The 17,076-nt window shown below is 45.3% G+C and overlaps 1 protein-coding gene across 1 annotated transcript in view; it reads right to left on the bottom strand.

The window, feature by feature from the left end:
- LOC308579358 (discoidin domain-containing receptor 2-like) overlaps nucleotides 1–17,076 on the bottom strand; it is a 52,515-nt gene that overhangs the window by 18,261 nt on the left and 17,178 nt on the right. Inside the window, exons 11-16 of the mRNA XM_081180352.1 lie at nucleotides 15,756–15,951; nucleotides 14,921–15,165; nucleotides 13,702–13,823; nucleotides 12,048–12,245; nucleotides 10,866–11,100; nucleotides 5,880–6,029 (exon numbers count right to left, since the gene is read on the bottom strand). Coding sequence (XP_081036478.1) covers nucleotides 5,880–6,029; nucleotides 10,866–11,100; nucleotides 12,048–12,245; nucleotides 13,702–13,823; nucleotides 14,921–15,165; nucleotides 15,756–15,951 — 1,146 coding nt within the window. The remainder of the gene's footprint in view (nucleotides 1–5,879; nucleotides 6,030–10,865; nucleotides 11,101–12,047; nucleotides 12,246–13,701; nucleotides 13,824–14,920; nucleotides 15,166–15,755; nucleotides 15,952–17,076) is intronic.

Genomic DNA, 17,076 nt, shown 5'->3' with positions numbered 1-17,076 from the left:
CATATCACAAGCAGACATCACAGGAAAAGTGTTGCCTCCTGTGTGAGAAAGAACAGGGAACGCCTTCTCTAAGATGGCACTAGGCCACCTGTTGGCTTGGATGATGATGTGTCTATGCATCACATGAGCCCACGTGAGAGAAGAGGCAATCCCTCCTGTGTGAGAAACTGGTGATGCCTCTTCGAAGATGGCATCTGCTGAGGGTAGCCAAAAGAAACAAGGGCAAAGTTAGCATAAAAAATGACAAATGTCAATTTATATAGATGTCAGTTTAGAATTATAATGAAGGGGGTTTGACTAGATTTGCCTGAAATCCCTTCCAACAATTTTATGATTCTTGGATGCCTTCAAACAGAAGACAGACCTTTACAGGTTTTATACACAGTTGCATCAATAATATTGTTTTCTCTTTCTCTCTTTCTTTCTTTCTTTGTTTTTCTTTCTTACCTTCTTTCCTTCTTTCTTAGCAACTTTCTAATTACTGTAGTCTGGACACAATTTTTGTCGATGAAATGTTTTAAATTCATTAATCTAACTGATTAATCAATTAAATGTTTGTGGGCTCTCTCAAAAACCAGCTCAATGCATTTGGTTTTGCAATCCCATTGGGAATCACGGGAAATGAATCTCACAAATTGCAGAAACAGGGAGAGAAAAGAAACCAACAGAATTTATTGGTCATTTGTCAATGTAAAAAAAAACAAAATGAAACAAACAAGACAAAAACAAGCCTCCATGGCAAAGGTGTGTGATTGCAAAGGAGATGCTGGTTAAATTCATATATATTATATTATGTACACATCTGAATGCCATTTCTAAATACAATATGTACACAGTCATACAACAGCCGAAACAAACAACATAAATCTGAGCTTGGTTAGCAAAAAATAAGGCAGCAGTGGGGAGAGAGAGAGAGAGAGGCCTTGTTTGAGGGAATTATATGTGCTCTGGGACAAAATGGCTGATATATCCACAGTTTCGAACTTCAAGTAACATGGGAAGAAGCTGTCCCAATTCAGGCCACCCTCAAAAGATGAGGCAAAAGGTGCTCTCTCCACAAAATCCTTCATTCCTATCTTCTGTCGCTGGGTTATGCACTAGAAAGGCCTGGCTACACCCTGCCGTGGTCATTTGCTGGGTCATTTGCAACATTTAACCTAGCAACATTGCTTGGCTGGGTCATTTGCAACATTTAACCTAGCAACTGACTCCTAAAATGGCCAGAGGACCATGGGATCAAAAGCAAGAACATCCTGGCCTGTTCCTACAGCCTACAGTTTCAGGGTTGTAGAACAGATGGCCTTCCAGATGTTGCACTGCAACACCCATCAGCCCCTAGACAGCACAACCAGTGGTCAGGAACAATGGATGTTGTAGTCCAACAACACCTGGAGGGCCAGAGGTTCCCCATCCCTGGAGAAATCAGCCAGTGAGGCTTCCCTTACCATCTCCTTTGCATGTCACAGCAGAACAAGCTGCTGTTCAAGGCACAGGAGAAAGGGGACCCTACCTGTTTCTCACATGGCCAGGGATTTAAGATAGCCAGTGGTGATACCCCCAAAATGTATGGCAAAGTTCTCTCCAGTGCCAAAGCTCCTTTGCCATACATTTTTGGTGGAAGAGCACCTGGTTGGAGTCCCTAAGACTTCATTTCAATCCGTCACATCTCCAGCTCTCAGTGCTGGGAAAGATTTCCTTAACACCACTGCCCAGCCACTGTAGACATACTAGGCTAGAGCAGGGATGGGGAACCTATTGTCATCCATAAGGTATTGGACTCAAACTTGCATCAGCCGGCATGGCTAATAATCAGGGATGATGGGTGTTATAGTCCAGCAGCTTCTGGAGGGCATCCCTCCCCCGCCCCCAGGCTAGAGACAGCCCTGTGGTCAGGCCTAGTATAAGGCAGTTCCTTTATAGCTATTAGTCTTGTCATTTTCATGACAGCTGGGGTAAAAAACAGGACTTCTGACCCAAACTAGTATTTTACATGGTAAAACAAGTCCAGTGGGATCCAATGACTAGAAACCAAATGGTTGTTATTCTGACTGTAGAAAAGCCATTAAAAATCCTCCCTATAAAATGGAAATTATGTCCTACTTCATATGGCTGTTGTGACAGAGGGAAGCTGTAGGGAGCGGGGAGCACAGAGGACAATAATAATACCACACTGGGAAGGGGAGTGGCACAACTAGTGAATTTTCCATGTGAACATCTCACTTAACATCAAGTGGATGATAGCACGGGCACCCATAGCATGCCATGGAATGTTTGCTAACATTTCTAACTTCAGAGGGGAAGGCTCAGTCATGGAATGTTGAAAATCAATACACTTGCTGCTAGGAAAGTGGTTTGGGGGTTTTCTGGTGCAGAGGGGAACTTCACACCAGAGTTAGGGAGAAAAGCAGCTGTGTAGTGCTGGGGAGGAATCTAGGGAGGTGAGATGCTTGAGAATGGCTGAAAGCCCAAGTTTTAGCAGTAGGGGGAGCTAAAAGATGGGGAGGAAGAACATCACACATAGGCTCTAGGAGAGGAGTGAAATGAGAAAAAATTGGCTAAAATTTCACATTCAGAATGATGAGACAAACAAAAACATTTGGTCTCCAGTTTAACACACCAAGATAAAAAGTCAAGCCTGAGAAGCACTGAAATTGCTTCAGAGGCTCTAAGAGCCATGTCCAGAGGAGCAGATGCAAAAACAGCAAAGAATCTTCTGGTACTTTAAAGCATAAGCCTTTGTAGACTACAGACCACAAGTTCATCAGTTGCATGAAGGTGTCATCCTGAGTTTTAAGCATATTTCACACACAGTTTGGGAGGCGTGGGGGTTGTAAAAAGTGAGGTCGGAGGGAAATGAAAAAGTACAGACAGTGATAATCATGTTCTTAACAGTAGCAATTCACTGAACAGTTCTTGACAACACAGAAATCCTGGCATTGGCAAGCACATATAATGTGCTAAAGATCCTTTTGTCCAATATTTCAAGCACTGGATGACACGAGCTCTAGTCCACAAAAGCTTATGCCATATAAAGACTCTTTGTTGTTCTAAGATTTAGGACAGGGTGGAGCTGGAGGGTGGTGGTATAGGACAGGAGGGGCCACCAAGAGCAATGAAGATAAGCCACTGCTGCTTAGGAAGGACAGGTTCCCATAGTCAAATCTGGTTGGCTATTGTGTGAGTTCCAGAAAGGATCACTATGGGCAAACCCATTTACTTGCATTCAATATGTGCATGACTGCACATATGCGCATCAGCCCAAACCCGGAAGTAACCTAAGAAGTCACAAAAAGGGGCGGAATGGGGCATTTACAGGCTTTTTCAGTGGTGTTTCAATTATAAGCGATTTCACGGATGCACACAGTGCCTCGGAACATAACCCTCGCGTAAATGGGAGGTTGCCTGTGCTTATAATATGCCATCAACAACCCAGACTGCAGTCATTTCCAAAAACCTCTTTGCTACTTAACAATGCTACAGTCAATTATATATCTGATGCTCAGGTTATCTGAATTCCAGTTATCCCCAAATTTCTGGCTCCCTGAATATACTGCTGCAGGTTTGTAATAATCTTTTCCTAGGGGGTGAGGGCTTTTTGAAAGCTGCTTCTTCAACCCCCACCCACCCCTTTCTTTTTGGATTGCAAACCATTTGGTGCCCCTGACACTCACCCACCCCAAAAATTGAGACAACCCTCTTCCGTGGGAGATTAGTTGTCTCTCTGCCCGCCCCGCCCCCATGATTAAGCCCCGGGCTTCACTTTTAATTCCCTTTTGGTGCCTTAATAAAGTGGTATCTGGAGACAGAGGGAGGTTTCATTTACAGCATACATTTAAAACACATTTAAAGCACATGACTTCCCCCCAAATAATCCTGGGAACTGCAGTTGGTCAAGGAATGGCAGCCCTGTAAGGGCTAAACTACAATTCTCAGGATTCATTCAAAGGAAGTCAAGTGATTTAAATGTGCTTCAGTTGTATGGTGTGGATGCGACCAGATATCTATGTCAGTCCGTTTTGGCAACAAGTTCATTAGCACACAAGGCATCAGCATCATCATGACAGTAGTAACAGTGTCCACTATTTCCCCCTAAAAGATCCTCCACCACAAAAAGACCTCTATTTACCAGAGAGCCCTCAGTGACCTTCCTTTGACCATTAACATTCTTTCGCCCCTTTTTAAAACAATTTTAAAAATCCAGTGTGTAAGAATTCACACACGTACACCCTCCCTGCGAACATGCAGTCACATCAACCTTCCTCAAACCCCTGAAAATGAAGCTGTGCAACTCTTTGCTATTGTTCTGGTCACAAATGGCTGCCCTCCTGTTCCTTGTAGGGTTCCTTCAGGGAGAACAACACACCAACATGACTTCCAGGAAGAGTGAACACACCCCTGAAGAACTGAGCTTTCCTGACAGGTGGAATAAACCCCAACTGTGTTTTGAATATAGCAGTTGCTGAGAATCACGAGTGCGGAAAGCGCTGTTGTGCTCAGGTCCCGCTTCCACCACGCTTCCCACTGGGGCATCTGGTTGGCTGTTGTGAGGATACTGGATTAATGGGCCACCTGGCCTGGCCAACCAACAGGACTCTTCTTACAGTCTTCAAAGAGAGTGTTTTTTGCCACTTTTGTGAGGAGGAGAAGAAGAGAATGGGCTGATACAAATACCCTCTCCAGGAAGGAAGGCCCATGAGAAGATGTTTCCTCAGCCCAGAGAGTCTCTTGGCCATGGCTGAGGGAGGCAGCAGCTGCCATGGCTGCCTCCTTGGAGCAGAGGTCCCAGGAAGTGGATTTTGACTAAGGCAGTGAAGCCCCCTCAAGTGGGGCCGTATTTCTTTGGTCATGGCAAACGCCCATGCAAACTCTGTGGTAAAATACGCAGCAGAAAGGGCATGTCACACCCAGTTCCAAAGGAATCCCAAGAGATAACCACTCCAGCTGTCGCCTCAGTTGTCTGTTGAAATCCACCTGGTTTCAAACAATGTGGCAAGGGGGCACAACCAAAATGCTAGGATGTTTTAGGCCAAGAAGAGGCAGGTGGGTATCTCAACTGTGTCCCTCGGGTGCTTTTTGCAGGTCAAATGCTACCGTCCATTTGCTCCACCAGAAACAGGTGGATGGCCTCGAATGCTGGGCGATCTTTGATGTCACGGCTCCAGCATTTCATCATCAAGGAGAACAGAGGATTGGGGCACAGGGGCGGCTGAGTCAGATAGACCTGTGTGAGCAGGAAAAGAAGAGTGAGGGTGGCGAGGGATTTTCGAACCACAGATTTCTGGGCTGAGCTGAAGATGCTACCCATCTAGTTACTCTTTAATGGACTGTTGCTGTTTTACTGGTTTAAATTTGTATATATTTCTCCATCCTACATAAATAAATGTAGAACTCATAGGCTTTGGCTTGGAGCTCTTCCTCCAGTGAGCAGCAGCTGGCTGTGATTCTGAAGTAACAGGAAGAGGTAATAGTAGCCAGAACCACTCACAGCATCACACACAGGAAGAGGAAATAATGATTTCCTGCCCTCTTAAGCAACCCAACCTCTGGCTTTGGAGCTCATCCTCCAGAGTGGATCAGAAGCCAATAAAAGAAGAGAAAGAGGTGGCAGCTAGGAACCACATATAGCAGCACACAGGAGAAGAGGAGACACTGATTTCCCCCCTCTGATCTCAGAGCCAGTCCTCCAGGAAATAGCTCTTGGATGTGATTAAAAACTGAGGAAGTGAGAGAAGAAGGTAGCAAGCAGGGCCCACACACCACCAGCAGCACATACAAGAGGAGAAGAAACCAACTTCCCACCCTCTTCAGCCCAACATGTAAAGCACCAGCGTCAAAAGGATGCCCACGTTCCCACCATGCAAAACATCTGTTTTGGGTACCTGCCGGCCTTGGTCTCGGAAGAACTCCCCCGTGTTCTCAATGACCTGCTCATCAGAGAGCCAGCTGTAAGGCTGCTCCTTGCACAGTGTGAACATCTCCCATAATGTCACACCAAAAGCCCAGACGTCGCTGGCCGTGGTGAACTTGCCCTATGATGAAAGAGAAGAAGGCCACAGTGTCAGAAGACCATGGCAATGTGCACATCCCTCCCCACCACAAAGAGTCCTGGGAACTGTAGTTTACCCCTCACAGAGCGACAGTTCTCAGCACCCTTAACAAAATATAGTTCCTAGGATTCTTCTGGAGGGAAAATGTGCTTTACATCTATGGTGTGTGTACAGCTTATATCAAGACTGAGCTACTTTTGGCCCTTGGTTGGGAGTTGTCATTGCCACAAACCCTGAACCTAGGCAACAAAGTCACACCATATAAGGACTTGCGAGCAGAAAGGAATTGGACTTAAAAATTTACTTTAATTTGGTACTGAAACGGGAAGGTCTAAACAGGAAGTCAGCCTTCCGTTTCTTTGTAGACAGAATAAAGCAAAGACAACGTAAACTAGAGCTCAGAAAATCGCTTCTAAAGGATTGGCTTTCATCATTTAAAATTGTTGAACCCCCCTTCGGCAGCAGGAGAAGAAGGGGGATCTTTTTTGGACTGTTTAAACCTGCAGAAGTGAGTTTAAAGTAAAGTAACTTTCCACCGTCCTGATCCTGGAGCACGGTGTCAGGACTGACGTTTGAAGCTCATTGACCAGAGACAAACGTTTTTGACAGATAGTTAAAGGAAGAGAAACATAGTGATTCCATTGTTTCCTTTCGCACTTTAAAGGAACAAATATTGACAAAATATCTCAAAAAGGATACTTTGTGGCAAGAACAAATAGAAGTTCTCCCCCTAGAGCAGGGGTGTCAAACTCAAATTCATCGGGGGCCGCATCAGCAGTTTGGTCACCCTCAAAGGGCCGGTTGTATCTGTAGGACTATGTGTCCACTCTTTATTATCATAAATTATTGCCACTGCATTCAATTATTACTGTTTTTTGTAATAATGTAATAATGTAAGTAATTCCCGCTTGGATTACTGCAATGTGCTCTACGTGGGGCTACCATTGAAGGTGACCCTGAAACTACAACTAATCCAGAACGTGGCAGCTAGACTGGTGACTGGGAGCGGCCGCAGAGACCACATAACACCGGTCTTGAAAGACCTACATTGGCTCCCAGTACGTTTCCGAGCACAATTCAAAGTGTTGGTGCTGACCTTTAAAGCCCTAAACGGCCTCGGCCCAGTATATCTGAAGGAGCGTCTCCACCCCCATCGTTCTACCTGGACACTGAGGTCCAGCACTGAGGGCCTTCTGGCAGTTCCCTCACTGCGAGAAGCAAAGCTACAGGGAACTAGGCAGAGGGCCTTCTCGGTAGTGGCGCCTTCCCTGTGGAACACCCTCTCACCAGATGTCAAAGAGAAGAACAACTACCAGGCTTTTAGAAGACATCTGAAGGCAGCCCTGTTTAGGGAAGCTTTTAATGTTTGATGTATTTTAATATTCTTTTGGAAGCCGCCCAGAGTGGCTGGGGAAGCCCAGCCAGATGGGTGGGGTATAAATATATTATTATTATTATTATTATTATTATTATTATTATTATTATTATTATTATTTATCCCGTGAGTCCTGTATCTAGCAGTATTTTGCTTTTGTCTTCCCGGTACCCACATGCATCACGCCAATTTTATTCCAGGCAGTAAGTACTGGTACCTTACTCAAGACTCGTTAACGTGCTGTAACTACCAAAGCCTGATTTCCAATACGTGCTTTCGCGTGTGTGGGTGGCATTTTAATCCACATTAGTGACTGACAAGGTGAAACTGGAGCAGGGTAGTGATTCCAAATCACCGCCACATTCAGAATAAAGGCTTGCCATCGACTGGTGTATTTGTCTCATCAGTATTGTAACAATTCGATTCGGACCATTGGTCCATCTAGCCCGGCACTGCCAGGCACTGACTAGCAGCGGCTCTGCAAGGGTTAAGGCAAGAGTCTTTCCCAGCCATATCTGGCGACAGTGAGGGTTGAGCACGGCTGACTAGCAGCGGCTCTGCAAGGGTTAAGGCAAGAGTCTTTCCCGCGCTAAACAGCCTCTCCCCAGCGAGGGGTTGCTCGCAGAGCACAAATGGTCACGTTCAGACCAATCCACAAACTCCTTACGTTGTGTTAGCGGCTGATGTGGATCGGTAGCCTGCAAATAGTTTAAACTGCCACTTTTTGAACAATAGACCCTGCGACAGGCGTAACCACTCTATTATGTCGACAAGCAAGGTCGAAGTTCCACTGGGATTTATTTAAATGTTTGCTTCGGAGGAAGCGGTTTGCGGATCGTGGCCCTAATGCAATTCCCAGCTAGTTTCCCCATCCCAATTTAATTATCCTTATGGGATTTTTATGATTACCAGGAGCTTTCCTCGCCTTGCAACTGCCTCTCTGCAAAAAGTGAACACGTGCCTTGGGAGGAACGAGACTTCTTTAGAAACCAGCGCGCTTTTTCGCGTGGTTGCCGCTGGTGCCAACCGGGGAGGCGCGGAGAGAGGAACCTATAACTTGATATCTCTTTCTCCGCAACAACTGCTTTTCGGAGAAAGCTCTGCAGAGCGAGCCGCTAAGCAGGCGTGAATCCGGCGCTCTGATCCCCCGAGCTCGGCTGGCGCGCCAAAACGCCACCGCCCGAAAAGGAAAAGTCCTCTGTCGCCTCGCCATTGGCTAGCAGGAATGGTCGTGGCTTGCTATTGGGCAGCGTGGAGGGGAGAGCCCTCCTTTAGGAACGTACTATGGCTTGTCTGGCATTTTTCTCTCGGGGGGGGGAGAAAGGGGTGGGACGGCGCGTGCCTCCTTTCCCGCTTTGCTGCTCGGAGCCGGACTCCCGTGCGCTTCGCCTTCTGCGCGCTAAAGCGAAGAGGCGGCACTGCGGCAGCCAGATTTCGTGCGGAGGGAAAGCCCAGCCTTGTTTGCACAACCTCGAGCCAGTCAGTCACATAAAAGCATCAGCCCGCCCCCAGGGCCGGCCTCCTTTTCTCTGAATGTGCGGTGCTGCCACCCCACCCCGCCCCGGTCTTCCCCTCAATGAATACACACAAGCTTTCTCCTTTAAAAAAAAAAGCGCGAATAAAAAAAAGCGCTGGCGGCCGGCGGCGGCTACACGGGCCACATGAGGAGGTCTGCCGGGCCGGATTTGGCCCGCGGGCCTTGAATCTGACACCCGTGCCCTAGAGGGAGACTGTGAAACTGTAACTAATTCCAGGGAGCTTGCAGCTGTCTCAGATTACAATCGTGGGAATGGACTTGTGACCTTGTAGGACAATGTATTCAGAGGCTCTGTTGTGTGCTCTCTGTAAAACAAGTGCCCTACTGGAACAGTTAAGTGAGAAGATGGATTTGATGACTAATGCGGCCAGAATTTTTGAACAGGCAGTGGGAAACTATGTGGAGCCCACCCAGGAATTAGATCAGGAGTGTGTCCTGACAGAGCAGATGAGAGAAGAGGATGTTGCTGAATCTTGGGCGTCAGAGATGGAGGGAGCTGCGGCCTTGCAGGAACAAGAGCTTTTGGATCTGACAAATGAACTTGGAAAAAGCCAGACTTGGAAAGATAAAGTTTGGATTGGTTTGGAAATGGGGGGTTGGATAGACCCCCCTATGCAGGGATGTTTGGACTTTCTGAGTCTGGCAATGGGCCGTGAGATGTTTGGAGCTGTGGGGGCTCTCAATCTTGGAGGGATTCTGAAACATCTTCTTAAACACCACATGGAGTTGAGTCTGGACTATGGAAAAGGGGCTGATTTGTTGAAAAGGGTCAAAAACATCACCAAGCTGGAGTTCCCACGAGTGAAAGGAGAATATGAAGAAGAGCTGCGGAAGGGACATGGAAGAGATTTAAGGGCCTCGGATATAAGGTTACCAGGTTAATGTGCTAGATCAATGGGATAAAAAGGACTGACAAAACCCGGGACCAGGAGGAAGGGACGCTGGATGAAGATTGGATTGTTTTTATTTCTCTTTTTATTATCAGGATTGTTTTATAAAATTGATGAATGTTAGAAAAATGTTGGAACGAAATTACTTGGCTCTAGCAAAAATGTTTAAAGAATTAGGCAAGAATATTATGGTTGTGAGAAGTCGGTGAAAATAAGATTTAAGTTTTAAGTTTTTAAGGTTTTCTATAAGATAAGTTGAAAATAGATTAAGGTAATGTAATGACAGAATACTATGAAATATGGAAAGGATTTGCTGCATAATTATTAACCAGGATACAAAAAAAGGGAGGAGGAGGAGGTCAAAGAAAGAAGGCAATGAGAGTTGAGGATTTGAGAATGATGGATTTATTTTTGTTTGTTTGCGGTGTATTTTTGTTTTTTGAATTTGTATTGTTTGATGTGGTTTGTTTTTTCTTTGTTTTTTCTATTTTCTTTTTCTGCTTTGTTTTTTCTTTGTAATCTCAAAAATTTTCAATAAATATCATATTTAAAAAAAACACAAAGTCACACCATAAATAGCATTAGTGTGCAAATCCCCCATCAGTCACTAGCTTTCCTCAAGACCTCCATGCTGCAGATTTGATGCATCTAATCTAGAGATTTAGATGCGGTTTAGCAGCCATTACCTCTCTCTTGGACTGCCAGGTAATTGTTGTTCGGGTGGGACCCCCGCTAGTGATCTCCAATAGATAATTCTCAACTACACTACAAATCCCAGGATCCTCTGAGGGAGCAAAACAGTTGCAGTGGTATATAATGAAGTTAAGTTCATAGGGCAGCAGACATGAGGCGAAAACCTTCAAAGCAGGGCTGGTAAAGGGTGTGGGCAGGGGAGAATTCCGAGGGCCAGACAGAGAGGCTTGGAGGGCCATGTTCACCCCCGATGCCTGAAACTCCTCCCCAGTCCTGTCTTAAATACATTTGCAACAACAGCAGAGAGATATTGTGCCTCTTACCAGCAGGATGCTTTCCCAGGCCATCCAGCGGATTGGCAGCACAGCCCGGCCCTGGATCCGGTAGTAGTCGCCACTGTACAGGTTCCTGCTCATGCCGAAATCGGCAATCTTAATGGTGTAATTGTTCCCAACCAAGCAGTTGCGTGTGGCCAAGTCCCGGTGCACAAAGTTCAGGGAGGCCAAGTACTTCATGCCAGAGGCAATTTGGGTAGCCATGAGCAGGAGGTGGAGGCAACTGAGAAATGAAGAGAAAGGCGAGATAATCAAGGGAGGATCTTTTACAATCCCACCAAACCTCTGCCATTTCTGCAGGTCAAGATGGGAAAATCTGTCTATTTCAGTTTCTCTCTTTTCTCATCATAAATTCAGTTCTCCACACCTACAAATATAGGTGTGGAATACTGTATATATATTCCTCGTGAAAATTATTTGGCATTTTAGTGCCAATTTCTCCCAATATGCATGTTTTTTGGTATGCAATTTTACCCCATACAGGCTCTGCATTTTTCCTGGAAGCTGCCCAGAGTGGCTAGGCAAGGTATAAGAAATATATTGTTGTTGTTGCAAAAAAATTCCATGTATGATCTTTTAAGTAATATATGCATTTATCTGCACACTTGGGTAAAATGCATTTTTGTACCGATCAGTTGGTTGGGGGGTTGCACTGCAAAATCTGGAGGAACTCAAATCTCCCAAAGTTGGCTGTGTTTCAGTTCCCGAATTGTTTTAGAGAGCGGGCATTTTGCAGGCTCACCTTGACATGTGAACGGAATTGAATTTCTTTTCTATCTGTAGCCATGAGGGCTACATTCAGCCTCCACCTCCATAGTTAGCACTATGTGGTGGGGAAGGATGTGCACTTGCCACTAAATACCAATAGCTGGGCTTCCCACAGGCATTTTGTTGGCTACAGTGGGCTTCATTCTGTCTAATGGCAGGGTTGACTCTATTGGCCATGATTGCTATATGCAGCCTCCACATCTGGAATCAGTATGCCACAAAACACCAGTAGCTATTTCCCTTATAGCTTGCTTGTGGGCTTCCCAAAGGCCAATTTGGCCACTGTGGGCAGCAGCATAGTGGCCTAGTCGGGCCATTGGTCTGGCCCAGCAGGAACAGCATAAGGGGGGGGCTACCCGCTCTTTTCTCCCCCCCGGCCCACTGCCCCTTCCCCTCCATCACCTAACGCAGGGAATGTTGTTGGAGAGTGTGAAGGTGCTTCTGCTCTGGCGTTGCAGCAGGAACTGGTGGAGATCCCCATTCTCCATGTACTCGGTGATCATGCACAGCGGATCGTCCCTCACGCACACACCCAGCAGGCGGATGATGTTTGGGTCCTTCAGCCGGGACATGATCTTGATCTCCTTCAGGAAATCGTTCCTTGGAACAAGATAAAGACACGTAAAGAGAGTAAGCCAGTCACCTGATGAAAGACATCTTAAGTCAATTTATCAATGTGTTTTAGCCAATCAAGAGACTGCTCAATGACACGATGTGCAGGGGTGGGGAACCTCAGCTCCAGGGGCTAAATGCAGCCCTGCAGGCCTGCCTGGCCCTCAGAATTCACAGAGGCCACACCCCTTCACTCTGAGCCCTCGGAACTCTCCATAGGTGGGTTTGCACTAAAATTATTAACAACAGCAACATACTAATTGTCACCTGTACAATTGTCTCAAGGCAATGTTCAACAAAAACTGCAAACAACAGCTAAAAATACACACAAAAGTAAGTACATTTGAAACAAAACTAAAACTACACAAAATGTAAACAGCTTTGCAATTTCTCGTAAACTACTTTGCTTTGAGCTTTTTTTACATCCAAGAGATGTATAATTTTTTATGAAACAAAAGATAGATACTAATCTGTTTTTCAATCTGGGAAAGTCTGTCAGAACAAATATATCTTATTTTTGGAGGTGGGTGGTGGGTGGGACGTAACTATGTACACAAGTTCTGGGAGCAGGTTGCTCAGCTGAAAGGACCATCTCTCCCCATATAAACCAACCCAGGCTCTGTGTTCATCATCTGAGGCGCTTTTTCTTCTTGTGCATCCTCCACACGCAGTCCAGAGGGAGGCAACACGAGAACGGGCCTTTTCGGCAGTGGCTCCCTGTGTGTGGAATGCTCTCCCCAGGGAGGTTCATCTGGTGCCTTCATTATACACCTTTAGGCACCAGGGGAAAACATTCCTCTTTAGGCCTTTGGCTGATTAATATTCTACAGCCTTTTTAATGTGTTTGTGGGAGTTATTGTTTTTGTTGTTTTCGTTTTAACTATTTATTTGTGCTTTTACCTTGCTTTCTTATCCTGTGGACCACCCTGAAATCTTATGAAGGGCTGCACATAAGTCCAATAAATAAAATAAAATAAATAAAATATGAGCTTATTTGGCAACATTCATGATTATTTTATATGTTTGGTACAAATAAGAACTTTGTATTCCACTATGGGGTCTCTTTTACACCACTCATTCTTTTTAATGCTTTCCATGATTTTTATTTTATTACCCTGTAATTTATTCTTCCTGCTTTTATGACTGTTTTTATTATTGCTTTTAGGCTTAGGGATTTTCCTTTGTTTGAATAATTTTAAATACGTATAGATTCAATTGTTTCTGGGAAGTGCAGTTGGTGGGTTCCTGTTGTTTCTCGACAGGAATTACGTTCCCACAGAATAGGGGCAGCCACACTAAAGCCACTGCTCAGAGTTACTGCAGAGCAGGCTTCTGAGATCTTTGGAATTTGCAGCAGCAATAACAAGTGAATGGATTTCTCCCAAACCCCCATCCCTCATGAGAGCAGACTCTCTCTGGAATTGGCACCACAGCTTGTGCTCACCTGGCTGTCTTGGTGACATTGGCTCTCAGCATCTTTACAGCTACCAAAACTGCCTGGCTGGAGGCTTCTGAGGAAGCACGACCCAAGAATTCCAGGAGACCATCAGCTTCGCACAGGTGGACCTTCGTGGGAGAGGACAAAATCAATTTTAGAGTAATTGTCAAGCAGAGATGGAGAGAAGTAGACTCTTCTCAATGCCCTATCCATACCGTCCATTTTACCCACAAGCCTGTTAGGTGCATATTAGAGCAGACAGCTAATTAACACTCTTGCAATCTACCTGAAGAATAATTCTTAGACTATTTGGAAATAATGGTAAAGGCTAGATCTAGCTAGGAGGGCCCAGGGTGCAAAAGAGTCCAGTAGTTGTTCACAGTTGTTCTGTCGGCTATTTTTCCAGACCCTGTTTCTTAATCACGACTGTGTGCTCTGCAGATATAAGGAGGCAGAGATTTCCAGAGTTTGTCGCTGTCAGCACTGTTTCTGTTCCACTACGGTTCAGCTTCTGCTAAATCCTATGTTACTTGTCATGCAATTCGCAAAGGTCAAAATGAAAGTAATTAATTTCAATGCATTTCAGTGAAAGAGGGGCATCAAAAACAATGCAGAAAGTAATGCAATTATTTCTGTAGTGTTTGTGGATTAAAAAACAATGATGAAAGTGGATATTTCTTGTGTCCCCTTGAGTGATTTCTGTTCCTGACCTCAGACGAATATGTGCAATGTGGCAAATTCTATTCACCGTTATTGTTTCCAGGGGAATTCTCTGACAACCCTCATGTACTCTGCACTAATTTGGCACACATGCAACCTAAATTCTGCACCAAGAAAATCTGGACTCTGAGACATGAATAAATTATGTGAATAGAGCAGATTTGCTCCCCCCCCCCCGTGGTTATTCTGCTAGTGATAAGGCATTATGGACAGGGATCAAAGCTTCACCCCAACCATTGGGCATGAGATTCAGCTACCCTTCTGTCTGGCTGAGAGGATTTCTCTCTCACCCTCTTAAGGACAGAAAGCTGCTCTCTTTCAAGGAGAGCTGGCATTTGCAAGAAGAATGATCTCTGAGCCGGCTATAATCCTCAGGGTTCTTTTTCTGCTCTTTGGGGAAATGCAGCTTGCACAGCCTTGTCAATTGGCAGCCCTCAAACCAAATGGAGCCAGCTTTTCTCATACCTGGTTTGAAGTATATCTGGAAAAAGGAATAAACACACACCTCCCCAAACTGCCCTTCTCCCAGCTTTTCCTTGAGCCGCAGCTGCTGCCTTGGGAACTCAGCCACTGTGATGTCCTTCTTGGTCAACGAGTCCACTGTGATGGCTGGCACGGCATATGTGTTGTTTCCCGTGACGCCTTGCAGGCTAACAATGTCCGTCTCTGCATAGTGGGGGACGTTGTTCTGGAATCCCTGGTGAGGGGTGCACTTGGTGATGTCTGGCTCGGCATAGTCACCACTACATGCTAGAACAACAAAAAGGGGGGTTGGCAGATGAAGATGTTGGACTTTTTGGAGCTGGCCGACCTTACTGGAAGAATCCGCGATCAGAAAGAGGAACATCAAGAAGATTGGAATAAATTTAAGGAATATTTAGCTAGATATCATAATATAACATAAGTTGAAATACTTGCAAGTACTAAATTGGCCTAGGATTAAAGCATGTTGAATTGTATAATACTATGGATTGAGAATATTATGAAAAGCAAGGAAGATAGCAATTTGAACAAGTTAATTTTATTAGAAAGTGGATATTGGAAAACTGCTATAATGAGATTTATTGAAATTCAGTTGGGGGGATTTGAGGAAGTCACTTAACAATGGAAATAAAATTGGATTTCTAAAAGTTAAGTGTTTTGCATGTTTGTTTGTTCTTCTTTTCAATATTGTAATGTTTTTTTCTTTTCTCTGTGTTATATCTGTTATATCTGCTAGAGGCAGAGCACATAAGTATATGCTTCACCCTGCCTATTGGTAGAGCCAGCCATAGTTCAGAGTCCACACAGTCCAATCTGTGTGCTCTGAAATGCATTGCTACCACTGCAGGTGGTCCTACCTGAGTCCTCAGCGCTTTGGGAGAGCTCAGGCAGTTTCTGAAGGAGAGTGATGGGCTGGTGATATTCCAGGTCCAGTGGGAAGACCCTCTCATAGGTGGGGTTAGTCTGGTGGATCTGTGTCTGGCCATTGACAATTCTGGAGCTGTAAAAGGACAGCCGAACGGTGGCGTCTTCTTCCAGGATCCGCCGAGGAGCCTAAGAGCAGAGAGGAGAAAGCTGGTGAACCCTCTACATCAGGCATGTCCAACTCCAAGGAGACTGCAATCTACTCCCACTATAAAAAACTGGCAGTGATCTACCCATTGGATTGACCAAAGTTGTTGAGTTTTTGGGAGGGGAGGATTGATCAGAGCTGTTGAACTTTTTTGGGAAAGAAACCCTCATGACTGCATGATCATCCTTGAAAGTGTACAGTCAATACCTGATGATATTTCAGAAGCAAAGGGACATGTATCCTTGTACTCTTTTGTTTGCTACCTTATCCTTGTACTTAAGTGTGTGAGCCCATCAGCCAAAAGTCTGCCATTCTGAATAGTCTATTTGGTTAATTGGTTAATAATAATAATAAACCCACAAAAGCAGGGCTTGAAGGCAATAGCCCTTTCCCATTGTTGCTCACTAGTGGATGATGTTCACTGGTTGACTTCCTCATGCTCAAAACTAGAGATCTCCTTGCCTCCTCCATAAATGTGTCTAACACCCTTTGAAAGCCATCCAGATGCTCACACTGCATCTCTACGACAGTGAATCCTGCACAGAATCATAGAATTGGAAGGGACCCCAAGGGTCATCTAGCCCAACCCCTTGCAATGCAGGATTCTCAACTAGACCATACATGACATCCAAGCTCTGCTTAAAAGCCTCCAAAGAAGGAAACAGAAGTCATTCCTTTCATCTGTCCTGAACTGCCCCCACAGGGTGATCCAGTTCCCCACCCCGATCCAAGTCCTAGAACACTCAGTGTGGGAGATGCTCATGTGATTCCTCAGTTCCCCAAGCAGGAAGGGTCACAGCTATTTCAATGAAAAAGGTCCTAGGTTCAATCCCTGGCATCTCCAGGTAGGTCTGATAGGGTCCTTTTCTGAAATCCTGGAGAACTGCTGACAGTTAGTCTAGGCAGGCACCTTTCAGGTGGGTACCGTTGCCATTATAAGAGAACAAGGGAGGCGTTCATGATGAGTTTCGACGCTTCTTTTTCTAGAAAAATAGCATTGAGTGTAGGCATTATTGAGCTAGATGGATCAATAGTCTGGACTCGGTATAAGGCATCTTCCTACTCAATCAATGGGGCTGGCTCCTCTCCTTCCTGGAGGATAAGCT

This window comes from Podarcis bocagei (assembly GCF_964188305.1).
Source record: "Podarcis bocagei genome assembly, chromosome: Z".
Classification (NCBI taxonomy): Eukaryota; Metazoa; Chordata; class Lepidosauria; order Squamata; family Lacertidae; genus Podarcis; species Podarcis bocagei.
Note: the sequence above shows the minus strand (reverse complement) of the source record. Positions and strands in the feature narration are given on the sequence as shown.